The sequence below is a fragment of the Cynoglossus semilaevis genome, chromosome 1 (genome assembly GCF_000523025.1).
Source record: "Cynoglossus semilaevis isolate Cse_v1.0 chromosome 1, Cse_v1.0, whole genome shotgun sequence".
NCBI lineage: Eukaryota > Metazoa > Chordata > Actinopteri > Pleuronectiformes > Cynoglossidae > Cynoglossus > Cynoglossus semilaevis.
This window is the reverse complement of record NC_024307.1, coordinates 26,655,274-26,665,430: the sequence shown is the minus strand read 5'-3', so window position 1 is coordinate 26,665,430 and position 10,157 is coordinate 26,655,274. Positions and strand designations below refer to the sequence as shown.

At 44.1% G+C, this 10,157-nt stretch overlaps 1 protein-coding gene across 2 annotated transcripts; it reads left to right on the top strand.

Annotated features, from left to right (window-relative positions):
* The first annotated feature begins 983 nt into the window (after positions 1-983).
* Positions 984-9,407, top strand: f13a1b (coagulation factor XIII, A1 polypeptide b). 2 transcript variants are annotated; one of them, XM_008323580.3, is made up of 15 exons: positions 984-1,128; positions 2,732-2,947; positions 3,711-3,899; positions 4,295-4,543; positions 4,623-4,741; positions 4,825-4,932; positions 5,167-5,341; positions 5,441-5,579; positions 6,099-6,202; positions 6,285-6,373; positions 6,683-6,836; positions 7,039-7,314; positions 7,402-7,562; positions 8,136-8,272; positions 8,363-9,407. In XM_008323580.3, the coding sequence occupies exons 2-15, from the start codon at positions 2,761-2,763 to the stop codon at positions 8,502-8,504; spliced, it is 2,229 nt and encodes a 742-aa protein (XP_008321802.2). In that variant the 5' UTR covers positions 984-1,128; positions 2,732-2,760; the 3' UTR covers positions 8,505-9,407. The 2 variants fall into 2 exon arrangements, 1 of the variants encoding a protein (XP_008321802.2); XR_003050378.1 differs by lacking the exon at positions 8,363-9,407 and having other exon boundaries at positions 7,402-7,701.
* Positions 9,408-10,157: the final 750 nt, after the last annotated feature.

Genomic DNA, 10,157 nt, shown 5'->3' with positions numbered 1-10,157 from the left:
TAAGAGGTAATAACAGGCGGGTCGGCTGGGCTTCAGTGACCCCGGTCTTTGTTCACACTTTAATTCCAGTATTCTATAAACTCTATCAACTCTCTGTCGTTCTTTTTCCTCCTCAGTTCCCATTTCCAGCAGAGAAATGACTGATCTTTAAATGTTGATGTTCCATTTGGACCTTTGAACCTCTTCACAGCCACAGCACCGACTGATGTATTTGCGTATTGTTTTTTTAATGACCTAAATGTTTACTGCCTATCAGGACTGTGGGGTTTCTGTTACCAATCTATGTGTTGATCTTAACTGGTGTGGCTCGGACTTTCCCAGCAGCTGACCAAAGCTGGGCCTGGAACCACTGTTTGTCTTTCACTCTCTTTTAGTCTGTGTGGTTGACACACGGCTAATTATGAATCAGATCTTCTAAAATTAAAGCACATTCATCCGGAACAACACACAACAAACCGTTTTTTACTCCATACTGTAGCAACACCTGTTGAACTTCAGGTCCTGGTCAGTTCATTAGGAACGTCTCTGACCTGAAAGAGATGTTCCTAAGAGACTCAAAGTCAGAGACTCATCACCAGAGACTGAACCTTGGTCCAACCTTCCCTGGTTTGAAGTTAAATTCAAACATTAGCAAGTCGTCTTGCCAAAGTTGCATTAAGAGGAGACAACTGTTGTCATGTATCTTCTTTTAATACAATTCTTTTGGACTGGATGTGGTGGTGGGACAGGACTGGGGTCCAGAACAGAGCCAGGGTCCAGTCCATTCAGCAGCTGTATTTCCACAAACTGTCCCTGTGTTTGTCCCTCCCTGGTCATCACAATCGTTTGGTCTCATTGTTGAACTGTGTTACATTCGACAGCAGCAGGTTGGAGACACCTCGCCCTTTTCATCCGTCTGAGCCTCCTCCTGCTGTGGTTGGTGCAGATATGGGAGATTCCACAGCCTGCTCCCAATTTGGACTGGCCAGTTCCACCCACAACACCCACAAAACACACACACACACACACACACACACAAAGTCGGCCCCTGTGGGGTATATAAGCAGCAGCAGCAGCAGACTGACTGCATCCAACTTCAGCTTCTCACCAACTCCTGCTCCGACTGGTCTGGGCTGACGGAGACGACTTGTAAGTAACGGCTCCACTTCTGCTGCACTCACTTTTTTCAACAGTTGTGTAACTGTGGATACTTTGAATTTGCAGATGATTATTTACAGACGTGCGTGTGTGAATCATTTGAAGTATTTTGAAGTGCTGATCAGTTTTGATCTGATTCAGAGAGAAAGGAGCTCAAACTCTGGTCAGCACAGCTGCACGTGTTCTTTCATTAATATACAATAATACAGAGTGGAGTGAATAACAATGAGTTTGTTTAAATGCCCATCTGACCTTTTCACACAAATGTTAAACTAAGATTTGAATGCTTTGACTTTGTATAAAAATGATTAACTTTGCATTTGTTTTAGACAAAGTAAGTTTTGTTTCGGCCAGGTTTCTTGTGGACTTCTTCTTTACGTCGGTGTGTTCAACATGCAAAATGTATGTTTCATGAAGGACGTGTTTCCAGTGATTTTGTCCAGGTCCTCAAACACCTCCCTCTGAGGTCATTGAGTAAAGTGTCAGAATATAACCTTCAAACACACCCCAGGTTGTAAACACTTCAAATACACAACAAAGTCTCTTAGTGTTCCTGAGTGTGACTCAGCAAATCCAGCAGAACATGGAACAGAACTAAAAAATGACCTCAGCTCCCCCACAGTCCACATGGGTTCTATCCCAAACCTGCAGTGGTGACTTTATGTCAGCGTGGGCTCAGACACCTGTTGCATAAGATGGGCGTGAACCAGATGTTGGAGACCCTCAGACCCTGTCTGGCTGCATGAGTCCTGGTTTAAAACATTGGGCGCTCTGTTCTCAGACAAACCAGAGGTGGCAGCACAGACGGTAGTCATCCAGAATTCATAATTGCAGAACTGTATGGCTCAGATGTAAGAGTTCCAGGTCTTCACACAAACATCTATCACATGTGATGCATTTTCCCAGCCTAGTATAAAGAAGTCATTTGACAGCAGTCTGTAAAATGACACTGTTAAGAAGAAGACGTTATTATTTCTGACTTCTAGTGTCTTGACTTTGGATCGGGCTCCAGCCTCCAGTCATGTGACTGTTGACTCCGTTGTCCTAGAGACGACTGAGGAGCTTCAACTGGAGATGATTCTACTGCTGTTCTCTCACATGTTCTTAGTTCACACTCTGCCTATGACTGTGTAAACCAAAGACAGTATTTCTGAGATGAATAATGAACAATGGCGGTTAACAGGATGAGGGGCGGGGACCGAGAACTCCCCCTGGTCCAAACCACAGAGTCAGAGTGAAAACAGCAGCGACATAAAAGTTCAAAAAACTCTTTCTCTGCACATATACGCTCATTGACTGTAAATACTTTTTTTATCTGAGCTTTGTTGTTTTATTGGCTTGATGTGCTACACAATCACACACACAGACACACACACCCACACACACACTTGAACTTTTTTGACATATGTACAGCAGATGAGAGAAAACTCTAGATGAGAAACAGACAAAGCATGATGGGAATTCAGCCTTGGGGAACAGATTAACAAAGACCGCGACTAATGTTGGAGTGTTTTCAGGGCGTGACATCACATACCAGGCAGCAGGCTGTGAAACACTGTCAGTAAATAAAAACATAGTCTTTATTCTTTTGTAGTTCTTCACTGACTCTGTATTAACACCATCATGGCTGAACAAGGCTCCACCCCCAGCCCCTCTGATGCCCCACCTGCACCCAGCGGACCTCCGCCCAAGGTGACGACCCTCGGGCGTGCGGCCGCTCCCATGGCCAGCTCCAACTCGGACTTCACCGAGGTCCCTGAGTTTGAGGTCTTTGGTATACCAGGCCCACGAGGACTTCCTCCTCTGACGGGTGAGACTGGTTGTCTTTGTCCATGAGACAGAAGTGTTTAGAGGACAGGATGTGGATGTGATCAGGTAATGCTGACAGACCACAGACAAGAAGAAGGGATAAAATTAGGGCTGTCAAAATGAACATGTAAACTGCCATAACTGAATTGATAAATTATTGGATTTAAAAGACCCAGATTTACTGTGGTACACTAGTGATCGTAAGTAGTACTAAGTAATGATCATGTTGATGTAGAGAAAGTTTACCAATCAATTGAATGTCAAGTGTATTTAATGTATTTTTATGAACATCCTACACCAGAGGACTTTTTTCAACCAGCAGAATTGTGCCCCTGGTGGTGACTCATTGAGCTGGTTAGTTGTACTTGTTTCTACTCCAGTGACTTCTGGTCGACAGCAGTGAGTCCTGTTGCAGCAGATAAAGTCCTTCAGTGGAGCAGTTTCCTGACAGTGACTGACACATCAGTCCAAAGCCAGTCAATTCTGCTGACGTCCTGGAGCTCACAGAGGTGGACGTAGGGAGATAAGGACGACAGGACGTGCTCAGTGTCCATTTTTGTGGTTGATTAATGACAAAAGATTCCCACAAATATCTCTAGTTCTGTGGAAATACGTCATTTAGGACATGGCATGAGACAGCTGAAATAAAAACACAGTCCACAACGCTGATCTCCAATCTTTTCCGTCCAGTCTTTGAACTTCTACATTCAGATCCACAGCGCCACCACCAGGCCTCACTGTCCCCCTCTCCTCTGTGTGCCCAGAGTATCTGGACATCTTAGACGTGGACATGATGAAGAAGCCTGAGGAGATCAACAAGATGCAGCATCACACCTCATACTATCACTCTGACTTTCTCATCGTCCGCCGAGGACAAGAGTTCCAGGTCAATATTACCTTCAACCGACCCTACGACTCTGACCGAGACAAGATTGCTGTGGAATTTGTCATCGGTGAGAACAAAGTAGAATATTTATTTTTAAAAAAGTGTATGTTTGTAGCAACATGTATTAAAACTTACCAGTCTTTGCAGTAAACATGTTGATGATGTCTTAACAATAACTCATTGTTAGATTACATTTATTATTGACGTTTTAACCCAACTTAACCAAATGTTGTCAACAGTCATCATCATTACTCTAACTTTAGTATTAACTTATTTACCAACCATTGATCTAGTAACTCCTATGTTTTATTTTTACTCATGTATTTCTGACCCTGTAACGTTTTTATGTTTCATTTTATAACTGTTTACCATCTTTAGCACATGTTGTATCTTTGAGCTAGTACTGCAGTATATGTACTTATATATTGAATAATTGCTGTCCACTAAACCCTGTCCACTCAGGCTCCAGCCCCTCGTACAGTAAAGGCACCTACATCCCCGTCTTCCCCACCAAGGAACGTCAGAGTTCCTGGGAAGGCCGCATCATCGACCAATCAGGTAACTCGGTCACCATGGGCATCACTCCGTCAGCCAACTGTGTTGTGGGAAAGTACCACATGTTTGTGGCCGTGGCTACACCTTTTGGCATTCGCAGGACCAGACGTGACAAGAGCCGTGACCTGTACATCCTCTTTAACCCCTGGTCACCAGGTCAGTTCGGGCTCTTTGATGAGGTTCTAGCACCTCCTGGTGTCAACAAACAGAAGTGCATTGTTTCTACTTCTGACAGATGACGCTGTGTTTCTGAACGATGAGACGGAGAGAGAGGAGTGTGTGATGACGGAGATGGGAATCATCTACCACGGTTCTTATGATGACGTGTCAGAGAGAAACTGGAACTACGGACAGGTAGGAACTAACACATTTTACTGGTACTGTTGAAAGGTATACGGCTGAGGTGTTTTCTTATCAGACATGATGTTTGTTTCTAGTTCAACTATGGAGTCCTGGATGCCTGTCTGTATATCATGGACAGAGCTAACATGCCCATCGTTAACAGAGGAGATCCCATCAAGGTGACCAGGAAGGCCTCTGCTATGGTACGGAAATGTTCATGCAACACAACAAAGTGTGCGGTGCTCTTCAGTCAGTGTAGTCCAAGTCTCTATATGATTCTGTTGAATTATGGGTAGTCAGCCAATCAGGGCATTGACCCAACCATATGAAACCAATCATGTACTGGTCATGAAGTGACCGGTGAGGGCATGGTTCTAAGGAAGGTTAATATATAATTAAATAACTCTCAGTAATCTGTTGCGTTCTGTCATCCTCAGCTCAACTCTCGTGACGACGACGGTGTGTTGGTTGGTAACTGGAGTGGCGACTACACCTTCGGAGTGGCGCCCACATCCTGGACAGGCAGCACCGACATCCTGCTGGGCTACGCCAGCAGCAAGATGCCGGTCTGCTATGCTCAGTGCTGGGTCTACGCTGCAGTCTTCAACACCTGTGAGACTGCTGACACTTGAAGTCCATCTGAAACAGAGATTAAAAAAAAAGTCTGATTCACCAAATGTTTACCAATTTTTTTTTTTTACCTCGTCACAGTCTTGCGCTGTCTGGGTATCCCGGCCCGTGTTGTCACTAATTACTTCTCCGCTCATGATAACGATGGAAACCTGAAGACTGACATCATCCTGGATGAGAATGGCAAGATTGACCGCAATCGCACCAGGGACTCCATCTGGTACATACCCAGATATTAGTTCCTGTGCCTGTTCGACAAGGGTCCAGGATTTGGCCCAAATTCTCCTTGCGCTGTCTGGGTATCCCGGCCCGTGTTGTCACTAATTACTTCTCCGCTCATGATAACGATGGAAACCTGAAGACTGACATCATCCTGGATGAGAATGGCAAGATTGACCGCAATCGCACCAGGGACTCCATCTGGTACATACCCAGATATTAGTTCCTGTGCCTGTTCGACAAGGGTCCAGGATTTGGCCCAAATTCTCCTCATAAGGCACTTTTTTGGCCCACCCAGAGTAAAATAAAATGACGTGTGTGGTCAGCATCTCTTTGGGAGAAAACACTCCATCCTATGGGCAGTGTTTTTTAAAGCCAAAATCCAAAAATGTCAAAAACTCAACTGTGACTGGACTCAACTGTGAAAATCAGATCTTTCACCCAAATCAACGACACGTCAGTCTTTGTTGGTCAGAGTTGGACCTCACTCTCATTCTTCTTCTAACCTCCTTGTTTTCAGGAACTATCACTGCTGGAACGAGTGCTACATGTCCAGACCAGACCTCCCAGCAGGCTTTGGGGGCTGGCAAGTGGTGGACGCCACACCCCAGGAGACCAGTGACGGTAGAATGAATGACCTGCTGACCTGCTCTAGTCAATGGTCTTATGAGACTTGTATTGATCACTGTCACATTCCTGGTTGAAGGTATGTACAGATGTGGTCCAGCCTCAGTCCAGGCCATCAAACATGGGCAGATCTGCTACCCCTTTGATGCTGCCTTTGTGTTTGCTGAGGTGAGTCTGCCGTTGATGCTAGAACAATATGTTCACGCAAATGTGTTGAACCACAAAATGTGTGTTAGGAAAGTCCGCAGAATTGTTTCTGTCTGTTTTCTTAAGTCGCTGCACAGATCAGAAGTGACGTCAAAACCAATGAATGAATAAAATGTTTATAAATTGTGTGTGTATATGTGTGTGTGTGTGGATATGTTCCTCCAATGGTTCACACTTAAACCACTGGACCTTGGTGTAATCTGAGTACTTTTAAAGCTACGTTTTCAGCCATAGTTCAGAGAGTCTTAACGTTCCTAACCTATCCTCCAGGTGAACAGTGACGTGGTCTTTTATTCCCGGAGGAAAGACGGGACCATGGATCCTGTGAGAGTAAACCACAGTCACGTGGGTCGCATGGTTTTGACCAAAACGCCATTAAAGATGACCCGCCGTGACATCACTGACCAGTACAAATTCCCTGAAGGTGGGTGGATGCTTGTTTCCTCCTTATGAAGTTTACAAATACTGCACCTTGTAATAACATTCACTAAAACCTCTAAACAAACACAAATAATAAATAATAATAAAATTTAAAAAAAAGCCCAAATCAAACAGCGATGACAGAAGAGTCACGCTGGGTGTAGACGATAGAAATTTAACAAACACATTTTATTTCCTCCACCCAGGAAGTACAGAGGAGCGAACTGTTCTGGAGAAGGCAGAGGAGTACGGCTGTGAGCGAGAGAAGTCCGAGCCTCCTGTGGCTGACGTGGACCTGGTCCTGCCCACCATGGAGATAAGTCTGGGCGACGACTTTGAGTTCGAGGTGGAGTTCATAAACCGCAGCAACCAGCAGCGTACCGTCGACGCCTACGTCATCGGTAGTGTGGTGTACTACACTGGAGTCACCAGCTCTGAGTTCCTGTTCGACACACCCACGGTGGAGATCAAGCCCAACATGTGTGAGTGTGCCGTCAAAAGTGTGTTACGAAATGAGCTCAGACCTGGAGAGAGAGTGTGAGAACAGATCTGTGTTTTTGTTTCTGCAGCTAAGAAGGAGTTGGTGGAGGTCGAGTCTAAGAGCTACATGAGGGATTTGGTGGAACAGGCCAACCTGAACTTCATCGTCACAGGGAAGGTCAATGAGACTGGGCAGATCGTCACGGCCATGAAAGTCGTCACCTTGCGAAACCCCAAAATCATGGTTGAGGTCTGAGATAACACCTGCTTGGTCAATTATCTATAGGTGTCAATTCACATCAACTGTACTGAGCCACCGTAACACCAAGACCTCCAACCCTAACTCTATGACCTATGGTCCTTATTCTTCACCTTGGACCTTTTCCAAAGTGAGTGTAGAGGCGAACAATGTCTACAGATTGTTGTGTTACGCGTTCGCCCGCAGGTTTCTCATGGCCAACCTCACCAGGTTAAGTCATCTGGAACCCTTGGTTCTAACATCAGTAGAGACATCTTATTTCATTTGCTGACTCTCCTCCTTCAAACAAATTGTTCACCAGGTTCTTGGACATAGCAGTCAATTTGTACTGGTTCGGATATTTTGGGCTGTTCAAAAACACAGTCCATCAGTGCGTCTCTGGAGTGCGACATTTGGCTGTCTTCACTCACAACCTTCTCTACTTTTTGTTTTCCTTGTTGATTTGACCTGAACACTCAGAGTGTTCAAACAGCTCAGATTTGTTTTCAAAACGCTGAAGCTCCGGCAGAGAACCTATCACCTGGCTTTCACTTTTCTACAGTTCGTGTCATGTGTGTTCTTCAGGTCTCTGGTCCAGGAAAAGTCAATGAAGAGATGATGGCAACGGTCCAGTTCACCAACCCTTTCTCCTTCAGCTTGGATGGCGTCTACATTCGCATGGAAGGACCTGGGGTTATGTTGCCCAAGTCCAAATATTACAGGTTGGCTCAGCACAGAGTACGGACTTCAATGTGACTGAAAGACTTCTTGATGTACATAATACTGAACGACCCGGTCCATTTTGGTTTCAGTATGATCACAGGAGGCTCGTCTCTGACCTGGACCGAGTTTTTCACCCCACAAAGGAGCGGGACCACTCGGGTGATGGTGACCCTGGACTGTCCTGCTCTCAGGCAGGTCTCTGGCCAAGCGTCCATCACCATCCAGGCCTGAGGGCGTCAAAAACCTCCTTCAGCATTTTACACAGTTATACTTTAGCAACAGAGGAGGGAGTAGACGTAGTTTCATCTAACTGTAGTTAAGTACATATACAGCATACTTATACTTACTAAAATATATTTGTATCCTGGTAATGCAACAATACAACAGGTGGTTTAATCAGCGTTATAACAGATGTCATTTGACATATTTAGACCTGATAAAGAATTATCCATATCAGCAACAGGATTTGTGGTTAATTATAAAAACAGTCAGAGCAGTTGTTTTTAAGTTTCCAAATTCATTTGAGCCCCAACAAAAAAGACAGAAGCTGTAGATCTGTGTAATGATTTGAGTCTTTAGTCAAATAGTTTAGTTAAATATACAGTACCAAACAGGCCCAGTAGGTGAGTTCCACATTAAAACTCTCAGCTTAATTCTCAAGAAGCCGCGCCTTCTTCCACTCAGTAAAACGTAACCAACCGTGTGATTTATTTGACACACTCCAATGATCTATGTCCGTACAGAGTGGAAGAACTGTAAACTGTCATGATGCCAGTTCTTACTCTACTACGTAGTACCAGCAGTAATCGGAGAGATTTCCACAGCATTCCTGAAATGTTAAACGCATGTCATGAAGAACCATATCAGTCATTAAAGTCATTAAATATCAAGTTTGTTAGAATGAGATGTTTAATCTCTCTCTACATATTTTTTTTCATTTATTACAGTCAAGTCCACCAAAGGCAGTTTCTGAGTTTCATATTTTTAAATCACATTGTAGTTTCTCAAGAACCAGCATTAAATAACAATTCACATGAAATATAAAACAACCATCAGCAGTATGAAATAGAAACAAATGTTTTCTGATACTGTTTACAGTGGTTTTAATTAAAGAAAAGTTGGCATTTCTCTTTTGTTGGTTTCTTACTGGTGAAGTTTTTCAAGGCATCCCCTACTGGGCAATTGTGGCATTGCACTATGGACTGCATTTCTATATGGTTTCTAAGATGAACCACAAAGAAATTGAGTTTGAGTTCCATCTTTTATCTGCAGTCAGCAGCAGAAGTCTCCAGGTAGTGACAGTGCTGCCTTTGCTGTCCCAGGAAAAGTTCTTCTTCACTCCACTTTTTAACTTGAGTATTTTTTTGGACAGAAGTTGCCCCTTACCTAAAATGTGTACCTAAATAGAGTGAGGACAAACCTATGGTTCCCACCAGAGTCAGAACTGTTCTGCACTCAGTATGGACATATCAGAATGAGGGGTGAACCAAGAAAGGTTCAAATTCTGAGCAGTTCTGTGATAAGCAGGACTCCTGGTGGCCCCTACCTGTCACTGCAGTGTCCAGGAGACATTTCCAGGCATTCACACAGCAGGGACAAGTCAAATGACCAGGGGCTTTTACCGTGTGACAGTTTAAATCACAAGGTGTCATTTATGGAGAAGCTCTGTTCAGTTTCTGTTTTGGTTTGAGTTTTCAACAGATTTTTAACTCTGGTCAGTTATGAGTCATTACATTACAGGTCAATATTTGTTTTCATTCATGAGGTGGGCGGTCACTACGTGAATATACTGCTCAAGTCAGTATTTGGGTTCATTTGGTAGTTGAATCAATGGCTGGGAACAAATACTGTAGTAGATTTTCAGTACATTCCTGCAGCCTACAG

Excerpts from the sequence above, each read along its gene's own strand:
- f13a1b (XM_008323580.3), top strand. The coding sequence starts at position 2,761 with ATGGCTGAACAAGGCTCCACCCCCAGCCCCTCTGATGCCCCACCTGCA. Across the intron at positions 4,742-4,824 it reads GAAACTGGAACTACGGACAG|TTCAACTATGGAGTCCTGGA; the intron begins GTAGGAACTAAC and ends GTTTGTTTCTAG. Across the intron at positions 7,315-7,401 it reads GGAGATCAAGCCCAACATGT|CTAAGAAGGAGTTGGTGGAG; the intron begins GTGAGTGTGCCG and ends TTGTTTCTGCAG.